The 25,395-nt window shown below is 38.0% G+C and overlaps 1 protein-coding gene across 1 annotated transcript; it reads right to left on the bottom strand.

Annotated features, from left to right (window-relative positions):
* Positions 1-5,110: 5,110 nt before the first annotated feature.
* Positions 5,111-25,042, bottom strand: ANXA1 (annexin A1). The gene is made up of 13 exons (XM_054178205.1): positions 24,923-25,042; positions 21,507-21,585; positions 19,285-19,378; positions 18,598-18,692; positions 16,546-16,659; positions 16,287-16,377; positions 15,205-15,284; positions 13,597-13,653; positions 9,885-9,978; positions 9,216-9,311; positions 7,746-7,804; positions 6,696-6,818; positions 5,111-5,301 (listed from the first exon to the last, which is right to left on the bottom strand). Exons 2-13 carry the CDS (start codon positions 21,570-21,572, stop codon positions 5,242-5,244), a joined length of 1,029 nt encoding a protein of 342 aa, XP_054034180.1. The 5' UTR covers positions 21,573-21,585; positions 24,923-25,042; the 3' UTR covers positions 5,111-5,241.
* Positions 25,043-25,395: the final 353 nt, after the last annotated feature.

Raw genomic sequence — 25,395 nt, 5'->3', positions numbered from 1 at the left:
CATGACACAGCTCCACCAATCCTTCCTCTTCAAAACAAGCAGCATTTGTATGTGCAGAATCACAGAACCACAGAATTGCAGAACATTAGGGGTTGGAATAAAAACCATCTAGTCCAACCTCCCTGCCAGAGCTGGATCACCTAGAGTAGGTCATACTGAAATGTGTGCAAGAGGGTTCTGAATGTCTCCAGAGAAGGAGATTCTACAGCATCTCTGTGCAGCCCATTCCAGTGCTTTGTCATCCTCACAGTGAAAAGGATTTTCATTATGCTCACATGGAACCTCCTACGCTTCACCTTGCATTCATTCTCCCATGTCCTATCATTGGATTCTTTCAAGCAGTTTCCTGTCCTTCTTGAGCTGAGACACCCAGAACTGGACTCAATATTCCAGATGTGATCTCAACCGGACAGAACACAGAGGGAGGAGAGCCTCTCTCAACCTACTATTTACACCTCTTTTAATATACTCCAGGATACCATTGGCCTTCTTGGTCACAAAGGCACATTGCTGGCTGATGGTCATCCTTCCATCCACCAGGACCCCCAGGTACCTGTCTTCCATGCTGCTATCACGTCAGTTCCCAACCTGTACTGGTCCAGGGGTCTGTTCTCTCCCAGATGCAAGACTCTATGCTCACCCTTTTCATATTTCATTAAATTTCTCCCTGTCCAGCTCTCCAGCCTGCCTAGGTCCTGCTGAATGGCAGCACAGGCTTCCAGTATTGTGTCATTAGCAAAATGAAGTACAATCAAAATGCAGCTACTTTTTGCCTCTACAGGCACAATATTTTACAACAGTGAAATAAGTTAAAATTGGGAGCGCTCTATAGAGTACAGCATTATACAGTAATAATTTCTTCCTGCTGTACAGTCCAGAAAAAGTCATGATCATGTAAGAAAAATTTTTGTATTTAAGAACATGTTTAACTTCAAACCATCTCCTCCTTTATGGCAAATTCTAGTTGGTCTAGTTTCCATTTTTAATTTGAATAATTAGGCTGGGCTTTCACAAAGAACATGCTGCTGTGAGACCCTCTTAAACTCATCCTAAAGGAAAATGACCAGTTCAAATAAACTTAAATTTTCAGTCATCCCTTCAGCTACAATTGGAATAATTATTTTTTTTTATTACTCTAGCGGTTTTATGAATTTTTGGGTACTTTGTTGAGTATACTTCTTGAAAAAAAATATTTTCTATGCTGCATAGCTACAGTGACTCTCAGTTTCACAATGACTGAAATGTTGAAATAAAACCATCACCATTAGTCCTAATAATCTACCAGTTACAAGTTAATTACCTACAGCCTATCCACTGAGCACAGGTTTGTTCTGTGGCTTTCTTATTTCTTTAAAGGTCCTGCCAACAATACAGGTAGTATCTTGAATCCCATTCATTGAAGGTTCTTGACTTTTAAAAGGTTATTAGCCATACCAAAGTTAGCAAAACCCTTCCAACTCATCATATGGACTAAAGGACTGGGGAACTGTATCCTCCTGATATCTGCCTCTTTAAAAAAAAATGCTTATTTTGGTAGTGCCACAATCAAAGCATACAAAGTTGCTTGGTTTTGTTTTCTCTGAAGCTTATAATTAGCTCAAACAGATCCCTTGGCACATGACCTCTGTGTGTACGCCTGCTTATTTATTTGCTTTTTTTATTGATACTTATCATGTATGAGTTCCATAAACTTCTTATATCAGAATCTCTCTTTTCCACTTAGCATAGAATCTTAGAATGCTAGGAGTTGAAAGGGACTTCCAGTGATAATCTTGTCCACCCCCTCTGCAAAACAAGACCACTTAGGGCAAGTTACACATGAGTGTGTCCAGGCTAGTTTTGAAGTTCTCTAGAGAAGGAGACTCCACAACCTCTCTGAGCAGCCTGTTTCAGAGCCTGAACTCCTCCTGCCTTACTGTTGAAAATTGAGGCAAAGAAGGTATTCAGAACCTCAACCTTTTCCTCATCTTAAGTTAGAGTGTTACCCTCCAGGTCCAATAAGGAGTGCAGGTTCTTCTTGCTCCTCTTTTTAGCATTAATATATTTATAAAAATGCTTTTTATTATCTTTCACAGAGGTGGCCAGCTTAAGTTCTAATTGGGCCTTTGCCTCTCTAATTTTTTTCCTACATATTCTAACAACATCCTTAAACATATCACAAGAAGCCTTCCCCTCCTTCCAAAGGTGATACAGCCTCTTTTTTCCCCTTAATTCCTTCAGGAGCTGCTTGCTTATCCAGGCTGGTCACCTTCCCCACTGGTTCATCTTTTGGCACATGGGAACTGCCAGTTCCTGTGCCTTCAAGAGCTCCTGTTTGAAATAGATCCAACCATCCTGGACCCCTTGGTTCTTAAGGACTGCTACCCAGGGAATTCTCCGAATAAGTTTCTGAAATAATTTGAAGTTTGCCCTCCAGAAGTCCAAGGTGAAGGTTCTGTTAGTGCTCCTCCCTATCTCCCTGCATATTGAAAACTTCACTATCTCATGATCACTGCACCCTGGACAGCCTCCCACCATCACATTTCCCACCAGCCCATCTCTATTTGAGAACAGCAAGTCAAGCAGAGCCTGACCCCTGGTAGGCTCACTTAACAGTTGCATCAGGAAGCTGTCCTCCATGCGCTCTAGGAATCTTCTGGACTGCCTCTTCTCTGCTGAATTAAGTTCCCAGCAGATATCTGGTAGGTTATAGTCACCTACAAGGACAAGATCAGATGATCTTGAGACAGCCTCCAATTGCTTATAGAATATTTCATCTGCCTCCTCATCCTGGTTGGGTGGTCTGTAACAGACTCCAACCAGAATGTCAGATTTGTTAGGCTGCCCTCTGATTTTAACCCACAGGCTCTCAATCCTTTCATCCTCCACCTCAAGCTCTGTGGCAAAGAGCGACTCCCTGGTCTACAGAGCCACCCCTCCTCTTCTTCTCCCTTACCTGTCTCTCCTAAAGAGCCTGCAACCCCCCAGTGTAGTATTCCAATCATGTGTATTGTCCCACCACGTTTCTGAAATGGTGACTATATTATAGTCTTCCTGGTGGACCAGCACTTCCAGTTCTTCTTGCTTGTTGCCCATGCTGCATGCATTGGTGTACATGCACTTCAGCTGGGCTCTTGATTTCTCAATTAACCCTGATTTGTGTCCCACTCTCTCCTCTTCAGAGAGACTGGTTTCCTCACCCACCCCCTTCAGACCTAGTTTAAAGCCCTCTTAATGAGCCCTGCCAACTCCAGTGCTAATCTGGAGTGTGTGGCCTTTCCAGCAAATATCTGGGTGATTGAAGTCACCCATAAGCACCAGGGCATAAGCAACCAGAGGTTATCTCCAGTTGTTTGTAGAAGGCTTTGTCTACATCTCCTTCCTGATCTGTTGGTCTGTAGTAAACAACAATTTCTCCCATTTTAGCCTGCCCCTTGGTTCTTACCCATAAGCAGTCAACCAGTTCTTCATCCCCTCCTAGGCAAAGCTCAATAAATTCCAGTTGCTTACATACATGAAGAGTAACACCACTGCCTCACCTGCCTGGTCTATCTTTCCTGAGCAGTACATAGCTGTTCATGACAACATTCCAGTCACATGATGTATCCCTCTGTGTCTCAGTAATTGCAACGAGACCATGGCCTTGTGAACAAACACAGATCTCCAGTTCCTCCTGTTTATTGCCCATGCTGCATTCATTTACAAAATAAACTATGCTAGTGTGGGAAGTATAGAACTTGACAAATAATGGAGGTAGATTAAAATTTGGCCCTGTAGAAAGCACATGGGAATCTTCTCTCAACTCTTCTAATGCCAGTATTTCTTCTAGAAGAAGACTTCTCCTTTTCCAGATACTTTATTTTGTTATCCTAAACCATCACAATATGAAGCAAACTGAGCCTGTAGTGTTTAGTGCAAATTCATCAAGACAACCTCTGATTTCCCAATAGTTTAGCATGCTGTTCACAGAATCACCGCATGTTAGGGGTTGGAAGGAACCTCGAAGGATCATTGAGTCCTAACCCCGCCCCCTCACCACCACTACACCTCTACAACCATTCTGGGCAGCCTGTTCCAGTGCTCCGTCTCCCTCACTGTAAAGAAGCATCTTCACGTGTTGAGGTGCAACCTCCTGTGTTCTAGCTTGCATCCATTTTTCCTCATCACTGGGCACCACTGAAAAGAGTCTTGCACCTTCATCTTGACACCCATTCCCCAGATATTTATAGACATTGATAAGATCCCTTCTCAGCCTTCTCAAGATTAAACAGCTTCAGATCACTCAGTCTTTCTTCATGGGAGAGGTGTTCAAGTCCTTTAATCATCCCTGTGGCTCTCCATTGGACTCTCTCCATCACATCTGTCTCTCTTCAACTGGGGAATGCTGCTGTTCAAGTGAGTAACAACGATCAGCAATGTCTGCATGTAACAAAGAACCAAGGAACATCTAATTCCATCAGCTCACCTAAAGACTATAATGAACTCATTAATACATCACCTGGAACAATCAGGAGGGTAATGCTAAGCATGAACTCTGTTCAAAAACAGAGCTGGTGATATTATTTATTCTTTACTTCAGATATAACAAAAAATTGGCATGATTCATCAGAAGAAAAATGAAAGTCCTGTATGGGCTGAGAAGAGGGGTTTCAGTTATCTTTTATAAGTAGGAAAAAAAATGTAACAGGTTTATGTACTCTGAAATATAAACAAAAATTAACAAGATATATTGTTAACTTTTTGGGGCTTTTAATAGTTATTTTTAGTTCTTTTGATTAGATCTGGTTTACATATGACCTATCTGAAGTTAAATGAAAAGATACACTCTCAACTGTACTGTCTTACATTGCCACATACTTTCTTGATTAGCTGTTTACTGATTTTTCTCTCATGCACTAGAGACAGACAACTTGAAGTGCAGAAAAGCAACAAAAGACAAAGTTCCGCTCAGGTTGCTTTTATTTTTAAAAGTTTATTTGCTCAGCATTGATATAAAATTTACTTTTGTCACAATTAGTCAAGCAAATAGAAACTTGGTGGCATTCTTTGACTTTGGATAAATACTGACAATTAGAGGTATTAAAGCCACTCAGAATAAAGATACTGAAAAAATACATTAGAGATCACAGGTTTTTGATGTCACACACGTGGGCTAAGTACCATTCCAGAGAAATCTTCCTGTTTAAAGCCTTATATAAACAGCTGAGGCAAGTATAAATATCTTCATTGATAGGTCTTGAACACCTCACAGGAACATGAAATTTAGTTATCACTTCCACATAAAGCCACCAGGATATTTTCATAATCTCCTTTGAGTTCATCCTGTTAATTCAAGTACAAAAATGCCACAAGTGTTAGGATAACAGTCTCAAGTGAAATACTTTTCAGAAAGTGTTCAATGTACGTGAACTAAATATCAGTCCTTCATGTAAATAATCACTTGAAGCATTAGCCACAGACTGAGCTTGACCCAAGTACTTTCACTGAAGTTGCTTGTGTGACCTAGAAATAAACATGCATTTCCAGAGTAGAGAAAAGGCAGACAAAGCTGGGTGGTCTCATGACATAAGTAAAGAAGAGAAACAGAAGTTTTCAACCCAGTCAGAAGCTTAAGCTTTTCTTTAGATAAAGTGAAGATGTTTTCTTTGACCAGTGATGTCCATTGTTTATTAATATTAAAACACTATATATATTGTATCTAGGATTATTGCAAACAGAGACTAATAGTACAGTGACTTTTGATTCATCACAGGGTTGCTTATCCAGCTTGGGGGAAAAAAAAAAAAAAAAGAAAGGTAATATGCATTAATTATGCAGTGTCACTACTAACATACTAGATTTTCTCAAATTTCAATCTACTTTGCAGAGACATAGAAATTGTGTAGTCTAACCACACTACACCTCAAGCTGCTTGGGTAGAATCAGCTTTTTGGAACAACATGAGTTGATGTAATTGCATACCAAATCACAGATCACATGTATGTATGAGGGAAGAATAAAAATAATTTTTGGTGCCTAATTGAAAATACAGCAGACACCAGTAAAAATAAAAAAGACATTTTTATACTTGTGGGGAGTATGTTTCTACTCCAACAAATACTTTCTTTTTTTTTAGTGTTGTCTACTAGGCTTCACAAAGCTGCTTTGCAAGCTTAGCTTTCTTAATTCTCTCACTGATTTAAACTTCCTTGAAAATACATTGGTGGGTGGGGGTCTCTCCTTTAAGAAAATATTTTTTGTTAGTTTGATATATTTACTTGAGTCACATGGAAAGCAGGCCAAATAAAACTCAAGCTAACAAGATATTTGCAGATGTACTTCAAACATTATACTCAATAGCCAGTTGCATCAAATAGGTCCCACAGAGCTGTCAGTTCAATCATCTCCATTTTCCTGCAAATATATCTCATATATGCCCAAGTACTGAAACCTGGGGATACTGTAATCTCCATTCAGTTCTTGCCTCTTGCTGTAAGAAGTTATCCTGGCATGTACCACCACTAACAAATTGCTATAGGTTTTGTAACATAAACGTTGCCCCAGAAATCAAATTAGTTACACCAGCATATGGCTCATGGGTAATGTGAGTTACTTGGCTACAATAACTTACTTAGGACAAACTGGTGACTGAGGAGAAAGAGTTAGCAAACCATTACTGGACTTCCCAAACAATTTGGTTGTTTTGCATTTGATGTGTTACCTGAGATAAAACCTACCATAATGGCTTGGCGGAGAGAGATGCCATACATCCTCTTGTAATGGCCTTTGATCTCATTCATATCCACTTCATGGCGAGAAACCATGATTCTGATGAGTTCTTTGTGCCGTGTTCCCATCCCCTGTTAAGAGAAAAAAGAATAAGAAAAAAACAAAAATTGGAAAAAAAAAAAAAAAGAAGAAGAAGAAGAAGAAGAAGGAGAAGAAGCTACTAAGCTAAGAAGCTATTAAGAAATGTTATGGGTTGGAAGGGACCTCTGGAGATCATCTACTCCAACCCCTTTGCTAAACTTACACCAGCTTATGCCTATTTATATAATGGCAACATCTTAAATCAAGATTCTGTATGTTATCTATCAGACCTCATTGTGTTCCTTTAACACCTCTCATGAGGGGCCCCCCTTCTGTTCCTTATGAGCACAAATAATTTCTGACAGGCTACTAGCATGCCTGGATTTTTCTTTATATATTTCTTATAGCTTATTCATAAAATGATGCTTGCTAAACATCAGAGACAGGCTAGACTTCAGTGCCATTTAAAAATTATTTTTAAATAGTGCATTTTCATAGTGTTTTGCTCAAATATTTCATATATTGATCCTAACCTAGCCTCAGGAGTAATGAAAAGACCCACTTACTAAACTCTTTGAGGACCTCACTCAATTCAGGTTCCAAATTTGCTGGAAGGACCATGGATGCCTTGTGAAAGATTAGACTTCTACAGCGTTCTTGTCCAGTGTGACTGTTTGAAGCTCTATTTACTTTTAACTAATATTTATGTGTTTTTGTAAGTACTAAAAGTTGCAGTTAGCTTTCTATAACTGTCTAGAGTAAAAGATGCCTTTGCCTATAGCAAACAGACACCTCCTCCTGTGGAAAAACCCTTAGAGGTTTCAAATGAAGGAATAGGAGAGAAAGATATGCACTGAACTTTCTTCTGAAGTCCTTTTTTATTATATAAATAGCTTAGAGATTGCTGGTTAGCTTGTGATTTTTCAGTTAATAAAACACCCTCCTCCTTAAGAAGATGAGTTCTTTCTTCAGGTTACCTTCATTGCCAAATGGAGTTTCTCAGCAAAGAAAGCTGGCTTGCTTGTGGCACACTTCACTGTAATAAAATGAGATATGATCACATTGTTATATGTGAAACAACACAAACATCTGGAAAGAAAACACTTTAAAAACAGTCTCAGAAATCCTACCAGCATATCCTATTTATCTATTTCCTTGTTATCTGTCTTCAAAACACGGGAGAATAATCAGTTCCTTTCCTCTGTCTATTCAGAAAGTAATTCAGTCAGGGAAGAAAAATGACTGTAAAGATAAGATTGTGCTACTTAGTTTACAACCACAACATTATGAAATATATTGTGGATCACAACAAGAAAAATGTGAAAGCACTTCTGTCCTCTAAAGCAGAGCTGGAGCTTGTAATCTAAGGTTTTGTAAACCAAGTTATACTAAGTACTTGCCCTCAGCTTCTGATACTAAGAGGGGTCTGATAGGACATATTCTTTCATCTAAAGTATGCCTAACTGTAATACAAAATACACGAACAAGGTGGGTGTTTAGTGTTGTAGTGCAGGTTGTTGGGGTCAGCATTTGTGGTAATATAGCATTGTTTGACCATCTAAGCACAGCTTCCCAGACAAGATGTATGCAGGGGAAGACATTTATTACGTTATACAGCAAAGTTATATAGTCTGTCTGAAGGCACATGTCACACTTTAACTGGTTATTTTCTACTGGCATGCATGCAATTAAGGCATACAATAGGCTAAAATAACAAAACAATATTTTAACACATCCAACCAAGCTCTGCCCAGTTTCTTCTCCCCAGTCACAAGATCTTTACATCCTTTTCCGAGTCAAAGACTAAACATAGCCTTTCAAAGCTATCCAGAACCAGCCGTTCTCCTACAGTTTAGCTCTTGATTTCATTCCTGGTCTACTAATAAGGGTAATTTAAGTGAGTCTTCACCTCACCTTATTGTTCATGAGGAACAGTAAGGTTAAGGGTCTGAATATACCTTTGTCACAAATCTTATAAGAATATTTTCTTGAACAAAACATCAAAAGACATTTGTTATCTTTTTTATAATCATAAATGTTTTTGAAAAACAAAATATACTAAAGATTTGGTTTAATTTTGTGTTTTTGAAGACAGATTTAAAACCATTAACTTTTTGATAAAAATTGTGCCTGTTCCGATAGATCTTTTTGACTTACTGGTTTCTTGTAAAGTTCTTCCTACACTGGTTAGACATCTACTCTCCTTAAATCACCCTTTTACATATCAGAAGATTATTTCTACCCATTCATTAACTGATTACAACTAACTCCATCAAATCACTATTCTAGACCTAGAATTTTCCAAAATATTATTTAGCAAGTTTTTCAGTGAATCAGGGTAAACGCAGAATTATCATCTATCAGAACAAACATGACAGAATGAAAACCACATTTTCATATGGTCACATTTTCATATTTAGTAGATTGCAATCTGCAGAACCACTTACCAAGGGCAGTCAGGCAGTTCTCAATATCACCTTTTAGCTCCAAATCTAGTACTTTGTTCATGTCGTGCTTGCTGTATTTGGCGTACTTCTGAAAGACTAAGTAAGTAAAGAAAATTCAGTGAATAGTGATGAAAATACAGTATTCTCCCTACATTGACTCTGCCTTATTCTGCTTTTACTGTTGGCCATGTTTCTTATTTTCTTCATCCAGCACACAGCACAGTAAAGTGCAGTATTGGCACATGGACTGGTGCAGAATGGAACTTTGTTAGGATGGTAGGACTTGTGCCCTTTGATAGGGATAAAGAATGTTCAATGACTTCACTGGAGCCCATAACACCAGGTGATCTCTCTTTACTCATGGCAAACTGGCTGAGAGTTAAGATCACATAGCAAAGCATTCAGAACATCTGCCACACTGATCTTGTGACCACTAGCTATGTGATAACCTCACAGTAATGGTTCTGATAACCATCTTAGCTATAGGCCCCATCAGTAGTATGGAAAGAACAGACAAACTGCCAACTGCATCCTTAATCAGCAAGTATGTGTTCAATTACAAAAATCTTTGCAGCATCAGTCACTTGTTGATAATCTATCTTCTCTGAGTTCATGAACAGGTCATGTTTGAAACATCATTCCAGCAAAGGACAGTGTCATACAACATACCCCTTCGGAGATGTGGGTAGCTTCTTGCAGTAAGAAGAGTAATAAACACATTAATATCTATTCCTTTCCTTTTCTCTCCTGCTTCATACAAGGCCTGTCATGAAGAAAGTAATGTAGTAAAGTTAACCTCAGTATAGCAAAACCCAAACAGAAATACTGTACTTCTGAGACTACTAATCAGAGGCAGGCCATGTCTTGTAATGAACTCTAGCCCTTGATATATCCCCATAATATATCAGCAGTACTGGCGAACTCTGGAGGTCCCAGTTGACTGGAATTGAACAAATGTGACACTCCTCTACAAGAAATACTGGAAGGAGGATCCAGGGCATTACACACCTATTAGTTTGACCTCAGTAACAGGGAAGGTTATAGAAAAATAATCTTCAGTTCTACTATGGAGAATACATAGAATACATAGAATACATAGAATAAACCAGGTTGGAAGAGACCTTCAAGATCATCGCGTCCAACCCATCAACCAATCCAACACCACCCAAACAACTAACCCATGGCACCAAGCAGCCCATCAAGTCTTCTCCTGAAAACCTCCAGTGATGGCGACTCCACCACCTCCCCAGGCAGCCCATTCCAATGTGCAATCACTCTTTCTGTATAGAACTTTTTCCTAACATCCAACCTGAACCTCCCCTGGCGCAGCCTGAGACTGTGTCCTCTTGTTCTGGCACTGGCTGCCTGGGAGAAGAGACCAACATCCGTCTGTCTACAACCTCCCTTCAGGTAGTTGTAGAGAGTAATAAGGTCACCCCTGAGTCTCCTCTTCTCCAGGCTAAGCAACCCCAGTTCCCTCAGCCACTCCTCGTAGGGCTTGTGTTCCAAACCCCTCACCAACTTTGTTGCTCTTCTCTGGACTCGTTCCAGCAAGTCAACATCCTTCCTAAACTGAGGGGCCCAGAACTGGACACAGTACTCAAGGTGTGGCCTAACCAGTGCAGTGTACAGGGGCAGAATGACCTCCCTGCTCCTGCTGGCCACACTGTTCCTGATTGAGGCCAGGATGCCATTGGCCCTCTTGGCTGCCTGGGCACACTGCAGGCTCATGTTCAGTCTACCGTCAACCAGCACCCCCAGGTCCCTCTCTACCTGGCTGGTCTCCAGCCACTCTGACCCCAGCCTGTATCTCTGCATGGGGTTCTTGTGGCCAATGTGCAGAACCCGGCACTTGGATGTGTTAAATCTCATGCTGTTGGAATCTGCCCATCTGTCCAGCCTGTTGAGGTCCCTCTGCAGAGCCTCTCTACCCTCCAGCAGATCAACTCCTGCCCCCAGCTTGGTGTCGTCAGCAAATTTACGGATGATGGACTCAATGCCCTCATCCAGATCATCAAGAAAGATGTTAAAGAGCATGGGGCCCAGTACTGATCCCTGGGGCACACCACTAGTGACTGGCTGCCAGCTGGATGTGGCACCATTCACCACCACTCTCTGGGTTCGGCCCTCCAGCCACTTCCTAACCCATTGCAGTGTGCTCCCATCCAAGCCATGGGCTGACATCTTGGCCAGGAGTTTGCTGCGGGGAACAGTGTCAAAGGCCTTGCTGATGTCCAGGTAGACTACATCCACAGGTCTCCCCACATCCACCAGGCGGGTCACCTGATCATAGAAGGAGATCAGGTTGGTCAGGCAGGACCTGCCCTTCCTAAACTCATGCTGGCTGGGCCTGATCCCTTGGCCATCCTCTAAGTGTTGTGTGATTGCACTCAAGATGACCTGCTCCATATTCTTGCCTGGCACTGAGGTCAGGCTGACAGGCCTGTAATTCCCTGGCTCATCCAACCTGCCCTTCTTGTGAATGGGTACCACGTTGGCCAGCTTCCAGTCATCTGGGATCTCTCCAGTGAGCCAGGACTGTTGAAAAATCATGGAGAGTGGCTTGGCCAGCTCATCTGCCAGCTCTCTCAGCACCCTAGGACAATTGGGCAATCATGCTTATCTCCTCTCTATGACAAGGTAACTTGCAAAGTGATTCAAGGTAAAGCTGTCAATGTTGTTTTACCCAGACTATAGTAAAGACTGTGTCCCACAACATCCACCTGAAGAAACTAGATGTTTATGGTTTGGATGGGTGGACACTGGATTAAAAGTCATGTTTCCCAGGGCTCAGTATTGGGGCCCTTTCTCTTTGATATCTTTATGAATTCTCTGGATGGAGGGATTGAGCACACCCACAGTAAGTTTAAAGACAGCAAGCTGGATGGGAGTGTTGATCTGCTTGAAGATAAGCAGGCTCTACACAGGGATCCGAGCAGGGTGAATCAATGGGTCAAGGCCAACTGTATGAGATTCAGTAAGGCCAAATACTGGGTCCTGCACTTTGGTCACTTCAGTGCTGCTGGCCTGGGGAAGAGTGACTGGTAAACTGCCTAGGAGAAAAAGACCGGGGGTTGTTGATCAATAGATGACTGAGTAGAAGTCAACACTGTGCTCAGGTGGACAAGAAGGCCGATGGCATTCTGGCCTGTACCAGGAATGGTGTGGCCAGCAGAACCAGAGAAGTGATTGTTCCCCTGTGCTCAAAGCTGCTGGGGCCACACCTTAAGCACTCTGTTCAGTTTTGGGCCCCACACAAGAGGAAAGACATCAAGGTGCTAGTGGTCGTCCAGGGATATCAATGAAGCCAGTAAAAGGTCTAGAGAACAAGACCTATAAGGAGAGGCTGAAGCAGCTGGGGTTGTTTAGTCTGGAGAATAGGAAACTGAAGGGAGATCTTAATGCTTTCTACAGCTACCTGAAAGGAGGTTACAGCAAAGCAGATGGGTACCATAATGAGAGAAAATGGTCTTAAGCTGCACCAGAGGAAGTTTGGGTTGGAGATTAGGAAAAACTTCTTCATTGAAAGGGCTGTCAAGTGCTGGAATATGGTGCCTAGGAAAGGGGGTTGGATAGCATCCCTGGAGATAATTAAAAGAAATGTAGATATGGTGGTTAGGGTCATGGTTTAGAAGTCGTCTTGGTCGTGTTGGGATAACGGCTGGACTCTATGATCTTAAAGGCCTTTTCCAGTCTAAATAATTCTATGACTCTAAACCTCAAACTAACTGCAGCTCTACCAATGCTTCACAATTCTCTTATAACACTACCTAGAGATCGCTATGCAGACAGAAAGCACATTTTCAGGTATTTGTGGCCAATGTCAATTTTGTGGGATTGAGAGCCCTTTCCTGGAGGAGTAAGTGATTATCTATCATGCTCTAAGTTTGTAATCGCAGGTGACTAAGTAACATACATGAAATACTTAGTGTGTTTTTTAGGCTGTTATAGCCCATTCTTGCTTTTAAGTTGTGTAATAGCACATTCTTCCATTGTATCTGTGGAAAGCTGCAATAGTGACATATTAGATCTCCAAGTAAAGTTCAGATGTTTGCTTGAGCCTTGAAGTGAAATCTGTAAATGAAGCTTACATAAATTGTTTGCTTGAACATTGTAGTCTAGTCTCTTTACATTGCATGAACTAGAAAAGGTCTTGCAGAAATGTTTCTGAAGCTAGATATTAGGGTGAAAATCTAATTCCCTTCAGATAGTACAGTTTACATGAAATTTGCAGAGTAGTATCCTCAGAGACAATTGCTACATAACATACATATTTCTGTGAGGTCTGCCACACACAAGATTCAAGGGGAATAATCACAGTCAGAATTCATAATCTCAAACTAAATGAAGAAGCTCTGGAAAGTGCCAAGTATGATCTTACCCTGGCATCATTGTCAGCAAGCTCATCATTCACATGAACGTCTTCGCTTCGGTCAGCCTATATAAATAAGCAAATAAGATTGCAATGGTACTCACAATCATTCCATTCAGCAACATTCAGCATTTTAGAGTTCTGCCCCACCATTCTCATGCATAACTTAATACATATTTGAAGTCAGATACAGTTACAACTATCTTTCCACTAATAAAGCTATGGTCTTTGTAATCTATCAGAGCTCATACTTCTAAGGTCTTCAGCAACATAGTTCTGAAGTCCTACATTAAAATCTGTATCACAGTATTGTCTCCTAAGGTGAAGTTACAGGCTTAGAAGCTGCAATTTTCTACCTAATTACCATTTGAGAAACCCTTTTCAAGTTGGTTTCAAACCAAAACCTGAAAATCAAAATTGTGCACATGGACATCATGAAAAAAAACCAAACAAACCAAAACCAAAAAACCCACCAAACTTGTGTGCATGCACAAGCCTCATATGCATGTGCTCAACAATCTCAGAATAAAATATTTCTGTATTTTTAAAGGGTCTTTTTATTAGGCAGCTTCAGTGTTAAACTCATCTGCTATTGAATATAAATCACTATGGTGGGTTGAAAATTTCCTTGCCAACATTAAATTTGCCAGACTAGCTCAGTTGGAAGCAAGTGAAAGCTGTTTTTACAAGCAACCCTACAATCTACAATGAAATGCAATGAATATGCACAAATATACCATATTTACAGATATTTGCAATTAATAAATAGCACAAGAACCCCCCTGGCCAAGGACCAGGAGAAGCTACTAACTTCTCCCTCCCTGCCTCACCCTTACACCCCTGCACAAGAGACAGAAGCAGAGAAGTTAATACCAGTAACAACAGAAGCAAATTAGTATCACCCATCCCGAGAAAGACAGAAGAAAGAAAATTATTACATTACTAGCTTAAGTCTGTTATCTTTCCAATGGGATTGTTTAGAATAGGATAGAAAAATCTTTATTTTCCTTTTTATGCCCAATAGTGATTATTTACATTTTACTGCTTTCTGTTCAAGATCTGTGAAAAATTTTTAAAGGCATAGCCTGAAACTACCACAATCATGAAACACTTTGTCCACTTGATAGCTCCCTAACTCTGCCTCATTATCTAACTACTAGAAATATATCTTAACAGCAAGAAAAAAAACAAACCATTTGTTTCTCTAATTGCAAGCATTCCTTTTTTAAATATTTCCAAACAATTAACATGACACTATGTTTGGTGTTTTTTTCAAGTACTTATAGTTACCACAAAAATTCTTAAAATCATAACTGAGAAAAAATAATAAATACATCTGTTTTTTAAATACAAGTAAAATAAAATATCTTAATCACAGTATCACAGTATGGCCAAGGTTGGAAAAGACCTTGAGGATCATTGAGTCCAACCTGTCACCACAAACCTCATGACCAGAACCATATCATATGGCAGATGACACGTCAAAAAAAAGAAAAAAAAGCAAGGAAATAAATACTGCATAAATCCTTATTATTTTATGTCTTTTTTAAAATAGTCTTGACAGCATTAATTTTTTTTTATGGGTAGTGTCATTCAAAATTCTTAAGCACATCATACCTTTGCTAGAGCAACCAAAGCTTTCTGAAAGTCTCCAGATGTGTCAGAGACAATGTCTTGTGTCAAATCTCTCTTCAGCACTGAAATCAAAATAATTTGAAGTGTTTAGACAACTAAGTTGACGTAATTATCATTAAGGGTCCCTTCTAAATCCAACTGTTCTATGCTTGTATTATTCTTTTTGGGCCATTCTTGACCTTCCTCTCAGGTATGACAACTAAATACACTTATTCTTAGTTTCTGTCATCAGCTGTTGGAGGAGTGTGTTTGTAATATGTCTTACAATCCCTGAGATGTTCTGTGAAATTGGAGGATACACCCCAAATATCCTGGAAAAAAAAAAAATCTTTATCTAAGATTTTGTGGATAGCATTGTCTTGGGCACTTGCTTGTGAACTACAAAAAAGCTTGAAAGTGTTCCTTATCCATTTGTCTTTCATTATTATTTCTGTTCTCATCTGCATTGAAGTCAGTCACAAAACTCATCTGAAAATAACCAAATATACATTTGGGCTTCTAACTAAGACTCTTTCAATGGAAATCTCTGGGAAAAAATAGTCCATAAACTCTTGAAACATGATTTATTTAGACAACATTGATTGACTGCAGTTAATATGTATATATTAACTACACATACAAGAGACGCCACATTGCATATCAGTCACATCCTCAAAGATTTTCCCTATTTAGTTGACTGGTTGTTCCTATTAGTAATGTTATCTGTATTCATAAAACAATAAGCTTCTTTTCTCAAGCCTAGTGAGATCTTAAGAAATCAGTTAAGGTTTAGTTAGAAGAGTAGCAGCTGGATTTTGCTTGCATCCTAGAAAGCATCTAAATGAATGGTCTATTCTGAGATAGATCCAGAGTTCTGCCTGTAATGACATGTCTTCTTTTGTATTGGAATCTTTGTAAGTCAAAAGAAATTATTACAGCCTCCCTTTCCTGCAAATCTTTAACTTTAATGTGAAGCTTTATTTGCCTACTGGAACACCCTTCTTACATTGAGAAAAGCTTTTGTGACTGTAATCTGTCTTCTACAGTATTATGCCATTGGTGTCTCTGTTTTACAACTCAGTTACCTTCTTTGTAGTATCTGCTGGCCTCTTTGATCTCTCTGTTGTTTCTTGAGGCTAGAATCTCGATTAAGGTATCTTCATCAGTTCCAAGTCCCTGATAAAAATGATAGAATTTTTAGGGATGTTCTCTGACACAGGAAATTTAAAATTTAGAAAAGGGTAAGATGAAAATTATGGACTTGACTATAAAAGCCTCATGTGAAACAAGAAAGAAAAAATAAAAACTTTATGCTTCCATGCAATATTATTATTTCATTTTTACCTTCATAGAGGCTCTTAATTCTTCAGCATCAAACTGAGCTGGAGTTTTGAGCAGAGCCACAACGACATCTTCCAGGTGGCTTTTGAGAACTTTTTTCAGGGCTTCTTCTAGACTCTGTGACAGGACGAACAAGAAACATGATAAACTAGTTAATGTAGCTGCTGTTCAGCTACAGTAAAAAAAAAAAAATTAGTCTGATCTCTGATGTTTATTTACATCACTCCTTCATACTAGAAAGAATTATAAAGCCCTACTTTAACTTTTTGATTTACCTCCTTTATGTCAGTCAGTGTCAGAGTTTATCAGCAAGTGTTCAGGAGGGCTTTCACAAATTTCAGTTCAGCTCTATTCATCCTTTTACAGTATCAGAAGATGAGTCAAAATAGGCTGCTTTTTGTTTGAGTTGTTTTTTTGTTTTGTTTTGGTTTTTTTAAGACAAGGTAATCTATTGCTGTTACAACTATAACTGAGTTGCTTATCTGAATAATACCTTACTTCATGCATTAATTGCACAAGGGACACAGAATTTAGAATAGAATAGAATAGAATAGAATAGAATAGAATAGAATAGAATAGAATAGAATAGAATAGAATAGAATAGAATAGAATAGAATAGGACAGGACCAGGTTGGAAGAGACCTTCAAGATCATCGCACCCAACCCATCAACCAATCTAACCCACCTAAACAACTAAACCATGGCACCAGGCACTCCATCAAGTCTCCTCCTGAACACCTCCAATGATAGTAACTCCACCACCTCACCACCATTTGCAGTGGAAACTCTGTGAGCATTCTGTAATATCACCCTTTATGAAATTTCAAGTCCTGAAGCTTAGTATTGGGTTATATTTTAATGTGACCTGCATTTAACTAAAAAAAACAAAAATACAAAACAAACCAAATACACCAAACCAAACCAAACAAACACTCTGACTTTTTTCTGCCTCTTATCTGGAAATGCTCAGTACTCTTGCTCTTCACCAATCATGCATTCAGATTGTGACTGTAAGAGTAAGAAGATCAGCTTGCTTTGACAGGACACCTAAGTCAAAGACATTATTTCAGAAGCAAATAGTATGTCTATAGTTCTGTTCTGGTTTTGATGGTGTACCAGGGTATCTAGCAACCTAAATGCATTATTCATCCTGTGACTTTGAAATTAGACTTTCATTTATGCGTTTAAAAAATATAATTGCAATGCTCGACCTTCCCCTGATGGGGGAGACAGATGTGATAATCACAAGTAAGGTTCCCTGAATAGAAACAGGAAATCTAGGCTCTAAGACTTACTTTCTGAGTTGCTCTTTAAAAGGAATCACTTTCCAAGGAGCAAATGATCAGTAACTCTGGTGTGCTGACTATGGAATTATAATTACAATTTAGAGATAGAAGTTCAACTAGAGAAAATTTTCCAGAAATGTACAGTGATTTTCAGCATTCTTATTTCCAAGGACAAGGAGTCTTTATCACTCAGAGGCAGAACAATACTGCCCTTTGTACACCCATCCCTATACCAGTGTTGGTACATTTATGAAGTATTATTATGGTCCTTTAACTTATTCTCTAGACTTAAATATTCACAGAGATGCCTCTAACTACCTTTCCTCATCTCTACCTTTCTCTCAGCAAACTGTCTCCCAGGTGGTAGTGAAAGATATGCATTCACAGTAATTTAAAGGATATCTGCAACATCCAAAAAGCTGGAAAATGAGAAGTTTTTTGGGTTTTGTTTGGTTGGTTTGTTGTTGTTTTTTTTTTTTTTGGTGTGTGTTTTTTGTGTGGGTTTTTTTTGTTTGATTGGTTGGTTTGGTTTATTTCAAAATAGTGGGCACTGTATTCAAAGGCTCAGAACTGGCAATATAGTTCCAGGACATTTCCATTCTGTCACAATTTTCACAAAGGCAGAAGAATGTAACTTTTGGTTGTATGAAGCTAAAGCTGTATGTGCCATATGAGCCAGAAGCAGCACTGATATTCTGAGCATTAATTTAAGCTTCCATTGAGTGTGTGTGTGTATATATATATATATATATATATATATATATATTACCTTTCCTTTAGCCTGTTGATAGGCAGCTTTGATCTGCTGACGCTGAGCATTTGTTCTTTTAGTCAAGATGTCAATGATGGTGGCTTCATCCACACCTATAAGTCAACAAACAAAGAAATTATCTAATATATTGGAAATACTATACTTGTTTCTAGTGTAAAAACTTCTGTTTGTACAATTTCATATAGGAAGTATTGTGTTCTGAATGCAGAATGTACACTACAGAATAACTGAAAATTAAAATAAAACCCAATAATTATTAGATGGTAGTTGTTTGTTTTTTTAATCTCAATAAAACAAATTGGAAAAAAGGTTTTGATCTACTGACAAAATGCCAATTTTCAATTTCATTATTAAAAGTGAAAAATGCAATAGAACTATATAGCGCATTATCAGCATTTTCTCTGCCTCTTGCAGAGATTTTATGGAGATGAAAAGTACTAGTATTAAACTGTATGTTATAATACTCTTCCATTGTCTAGAAATTATTTTTTTTACCCTTCTGTCAACACATTCAAAGACTTCAAAGTAGTGTTAGGTTCCAAAACTGTAATATAACCTCAACATATCAAAGAGTTTGAGATTCTTTACCAAGTGGTATAATTTTATGCTTTGGTAAGCATGCTATTCTCAGAATTTCCTAAGGAAAATTTCTAATGTAGCACATTATGCATTTACTCCTCTTACCCTTTACAGTAATAGCTTTGTCCAAAGCAACAACATCATCTGATGGATTGAAATTTGGGTATGACTGTACACCAGAACCACCTTTTGAAGTTTTCTGCAGAAGGAAAAAAGAATAATTTAAAGAAGTATTAGGTAATAGGTTGGACTTGATGATCTCTGAGGTCTTTCCGACCTTGTTGATTCTATGATTCCATGATTCTGTGAAAGACAAAAATCATGCTCACTCCACAGAATATTTTTGCAAATAGCTAATACTTAATAAACCCTATATTTTGGATTTACTATTTTAGCACTATCAAGGAACATACAGAGTTTTGTAACTACAAAGAATTACATAGACTCAGTAGTGGATATCCATTAAACCTGTTCCTTTCACAACTCAGAGAGTACTTAATATATTGTTTTAGGTAACTGAAGATTATTCCACAGTGTAGCCTCCATTCCATGAGAAAATACTTAACTGCCCCAATACAAAATTATGTCCACATTTTAAAGACTCTAAACCCACAACCAAATACTACAAGTACTGCCAATATAATGCTAATAATTTCTATGCTACTCTTATGCAAATTGACTGTACATCATATTATATGACTTCTCAGATGACATATGTCTATAGCTCCAAGCACTTCTTACATACAAGATCTTGAAGAAGAATTGAAGCCTAATCTACAAGGAATGATAGAACCCAGCTCTTTGAAACTTGAGGTATAAACCACAATTTCTTCACAGCCATTATCTGTGGGTCACCTTTGATGAATCCACTCTTAGGTGGGCACTCCCTAGTCAATTTCTAAAGGGTTCTGAGAGTACCTACAGGGGAAAAATTTCACTGTACTATAGATTATGTGCCCTACCCTAAATCAGCAACGTGACAAATCAAGTTACTGGTAGGACTTATTACCTAATAGCAATACCTAACAAACTTCTGCTTCTTTCATAGGAGTTCTAACATGCCTTAAGTTTTTTAATTAAACTTGCCACTGATATGATATTAAATGGGATTTCTTATTAAAAACAAAACAAAAACAAAAAAACAGCAGCAATGGTTTAGCTAAACCTTTTGAGAATTGTCTATACTCTTTCTCCTTGAACAACTCACTATTTAAAAAAAGATCTTTTGTTGCCTAAACCATCAAAGAGGAATAGCAAGATTTTATGGATATATATTTTACTCACAGAATTCTGTACAATTAAAAAATCAGATAGTTAAATATTCATTACCTTTCACAATTACAGCACTAGGAATTGAAAGAGAGCAGAAGGACTGCATCCTTAAAGCATTGTCTTTGAATAAAAATTGTTCTGACTTCTATGATAAGTCAGCAGAGGAATGAAACTTATTCCCAGGTGCACTGGGTTAACTTTTGGATACTGGTTTCTATGGTAAACTTAGTTGCTAGCAATTAAAAAAAAAAAAAACGGTCTGCAACCAAAGGACCCTGATAGTGCATTGGGGATAGAATGGTGGCCCTAAAAGTTTACATACAAAATTTTGTGGAGCCAAAATTACAAAATCCACAAATGTCTAGAGCAGGAAAATGTATTTGCTGAAATTTCACCTCTGTGTTAAATTTTTCTCAAGAAGAAAGTTCTGTCTGCATCTCCTAGAACTTCACATCACACTGCTTAATCTTTCCTGACAGTCATTTTAATATCTTAATCAACCTCATTATCACAAATACTTGTAATACTTTGCGTAATAACTCTTGATGTCTCACCACTATAAGCCTCCCTTCTAATCAGTATCCATGACGATCATCTAGGATATTTTATCCAGTGACTCTTTCCACCATAAGCATGAGACATGGCATGATAACTAGGAGATATGCTAGTGACTTTGTTTCCCCCTTTACATTCCTGAGTTCTAAATCATCACTTCCAGTACCTTCAAGCCTCTGGTTTTCTCTTTTATATCATGCAAACATGTTCACACACCTGTGCATCAAACAACTGTCTTAAAGATGACAGCTTGAGTCATTCAGTGATTGGCCTCTTGGAATTACAAGTTCACTAAAGTGACTAGTTCTGCCTAGGAAGAGGAATTGATCACTAGACTGATACATGCAAATAAGAGTAGTTATCCATCTGATAGTAGACGTACTATGTTATTACATTGCAGTAGATTATAAATCACAGTAAAACTGGAATCACTTCTATCCTACTTTCCTTAACATATACATGACATATACATGACAATCTCAAAAGGTAGTAATACTTACAATACATTCCTGCTCCTGATTTTCCATGAACCATGCCTGTTTCAAGAATTCTGATACCATAGCCATGTTGACAGATTTTCTGGGAAGAGATGCATTAAGTTACAAAATTCTTTCATCATATTCATCAACAGTGCAACTTAAGGTTCTCCACTCAAAATCCTTTCTCCTGAACTATGATATGCAAAAGTTAGTTTCCTAAGTAGTAATTGGCTTGTGCTGTTGGAAGCATGTATGCATTAATACATACATGCTTGGACATACATGTTTGTACATGTATACATACATGTTTGGACAGTGATGCAATGCTCCACAACTGCTTGCCCATTCCCACACTCCTAGCTGCTATCAGAAGTTTTAAGGTAGAATTAGAAGAGTAAACTAGTTGGACTATTTGCTTATTTACTATACTTAGGCAATACCTAAATATTATCATTGACTTACAAAAGCACGTTACCAGAAACAAACTAAGCTATGTTGTTACCCATTAATTATATTATCAGTTATGATCATTTAGCTTACCAAATATTTGACCCTATTCAAATACAGGAATAAACAAGAGTTCTTGACTGATTATTTACTGAGGTTGAAACTCTTGTTGATTACATCGGAAAAAAAAAAAAAAAAAAAAAAAAAAAGAGAAGATACTCCCTTCTTAAATACATTCCCATGTAATTTCTTTAAGTAGCCCTATCCTAATGAAGACAAATAAAGTTGAATAGTTTCATCTACATTGTTCCTTATTTATTATATATTTTGTCCATTTTCTACAACAGAATTAAGAATTACTCCTTTAATAAGTATTGGGGGGAAAAAAGCAATTTTTGCTTTTTATCACTCAAAAGGAAAATCCTACCAGCTTTTCATAAGATACCATGCACAATGGAAATAATGACCAATGGTGATGTTGTGTGACACTGAGCACCCAAAAATAATTACTAGATTGCTTCATAACAACCTTTGTGTGAAGAAAATTCAGTTTGTTAATAAAAACAGTGAGGGAACATAGAGAAAATAAAAATATTTTAACAGATAAAGTCTTTTTAGTCTGATCAAAATAGATTTTTTTTTTTTTCCCCAAAACACACTTTCATAGGAGACTTTAGGGAAGGTTTGCTTTTAAAGTGTATCTACAAACAAGTAACTAAAGATAATGTTGCTGGATAAACCATAATATCTTAGAATCTTGTGTAAAGATGCTATTGGTGGTCTTAGGGTATAACTCATGTAAAGCAGATCATATGCATGAGTATACAAAATGATGTAGCTTAAGCTGCGAACACGCCTGCCTTATTTATGCCCTAAAGAGGCATAAGCAGTCTCCATACTAGGTGCACTGACTCACCAACAGTGACATATGCAGGTATGCCTGTTGAGTGGTAGATTAACAGTGTATAACTGTTTAAAACTAAGGAACAATATTCAGTCTTACGGTACCAGATCAGAGAAAAAGTGGGACCAAAACAGTGGGTTTGATTGGTAATGTAGCACTTGTCAGATAATGTTTTCTTTCACATCAAACTGCTAACATACCCATTTCTTCTGCCTGTCCCCACACCTTCCCCCCAGCTCTGGAAGTTTTGCTGTCCTTGAGAATGACTAGATCAGAAGGCTGCTAGCATACACTGAATTGGATTTATTAAACCTCCTAAACCTTTGTGTCTATGCTATTTAAATTAAAGAAATATTGAAATAATTATGTGCCTCAAATCTGCTTTAGTTTTTCCCCTCCTTTTTAAATAAAGACATTTTGGCAGGTCAATCTATCTTTTTCCATCTAGTAAACAAATCATACAATAGCAACAGAAGTCAAAGCAAGCAATGGCTTTTAAGAGGGCTTAAAGACCTTATGTACTTGAATTGGCTCAGAAAATTAAGAAACAGTCTTACATATAAAACTGTAAGAAACTGTAGCTACCAAGACAAAAGAAGACTGGAATCTAGGAAAACAGCCAACCCCTGACTAAGTCAAGGTCTTTCCAACTGCTTTGACTCATGCCACTCTTAAATGCAAACAGCTTGTGTAAAGAATACTTGGATCCAGAAGGGGCAAATTCAGACAAAATATTATTTTAATTTTGTATGAAAATAACTGGGAGAACTGATGTCTTTCTGCCAGAAGTTTTCCTCTGCTTTTGAGTTTAGGACAAAGTGGTACAAACAGAAGATATCATAAAAGAGTGTCACACTTCTTTCTGGTTGCACTTCATCAAATAACAATTTTAGAGTTATTCTATTTAATAAAATAATATCCAGGCTATGTGTCCCAGTTCCCAAATTTGGATTTATAGAACATCCTATTTAAAAAGAAAAAGGATCAAGAACTTAAAATTTCTCATTTTGAAAATCATTGCAATTTTTATGCATTTTATTTTTCTTAGCTAGAAAGATCAACATTGCAACTGGAATTACAAAAAAACCTAACAAACCAGAGATGCAGACTGAAAGCCTTAACCATTGCTTCACAAGAATTACTCCAATGTTGCTTCCCAGTCTGACTCTCAGTCCCAAGAATAATGGACCCTGAACCTGGGAACATGTAAATTTTAAAAAGTTTTGAGAAGACTCAATACACAATATTTATTGAAAATACTTAAAGGCACAAGCTAGACTTTACAGTCTATTTTATATTTTCTCCCAAATGACACAATTTCTCCACGCTTATTTGACAATATAATATATATCATCTTGGATTACCCTCCAAGAATAGTTACCAGGATCTCAATGTAAAATATGGTCATTGCTCTCTATTAGAAAAATAGGCAGTAGATTTCAGTAACAATTTATATGACAGTGGAAAATATACTGATTATGAGTGAAGCCATCAGACAAAAAAATTATCTTATCCTTGGAAAATCCAGTGGAAAATTTTAGCAGAAAAAATTCCAGATGATGCAGTTTATGTAGTTTTGCCTAAGTTCTTTGTCACAAACCCACGCTTTTGCTCTTGTATTTCTAAAGTATTTCCTTGACTCATTTTCATCACTTTTATGAACAAAAATATTTTTACAGTCCTAAAGCCACAAGCAGTTGTTGAAGTAACAACATCTACTTCTTTTTTAAGTTTCCACAGAAAGCACATTAATTTTCCAGGAACAGCAGATTACCACATCAGCCTACTACAACAGCAAAGAAGCAGCATAGGAAACAGTCAAATCTAAGTAAGTTTACTTTAAATCTTTAAAACTTGTTGTTTGTTTTAGTTTCTTGCACACATTAAAGAAAAGCAGTAATTTCCCAAGACCTTTTGTGTACCTGAAAAATCACAAAAAATTTCTCCTGTCCACACCCATTTCTTTCTTACCTTGCCAGCAAACCCAAGCCACAGAAAAAAGGCACCAAGTTACCTGACAAATTTAAAGTGCTTAAACTTTGTCAGGTCTAAAGAGAGCAGAAAACAACTATAAAAATATACCTACCTTGTTTCTCAAAAATACTACTTTCGAGGGTGGCACAGTCAGAAGACAGAGCGCTGAGGGCTCTTGTTGCTTTTATATTTCTCTGCAGGAGACCCCACCTAGCAACCAGTATTTCCACAGCCCAAACAACCATCTGTTCTTTCCAGCAGCTAAATCTGGGTCCTGTCCAAAACCCAGAACCACCGAAAAGAAAAAAAAAAAAAGCAGCCTTGCAAAACTATGTGCTGGAAATAGCAGTAGCATATTTCAAAAGGGAAAACACAATGAGTGCATTGTAATAGCTCTCCTTCTCTGCCATGGCCACATCCCTACATCCCTAACTGAAGCAAATTGCCATAAATTTTTCAGGATAGAATCACAGAATGCACTGGGTAGAAGGGACCTTTAAGGGATCATAAGATTAAAATATTTAAAAATGGAAAATGAAAATCAAATTCCTCCTTTCACTTTTTGTATTTCTTATTCCATTTCAA

This window comes from Dryobates pubescens, chromosome Z (assembly GCF_014839835.1).
Source record: "Dryobates pubescens isolate bDryPub1 chromosome Z, bDryPub1.pri, whole genome shotgun sequence".
Taxonomy (NCBI): domain Eukaryota; kingdom Metazoa; phylum Chordata; class Aves; order Piciformes; family Picidae; genus Dryobates; species Dryobates pubescens.
Note: the sequence above shows the minus strand (reverse complement) of the source record. Positions and strands in the feature narration are given on the sequence as shown.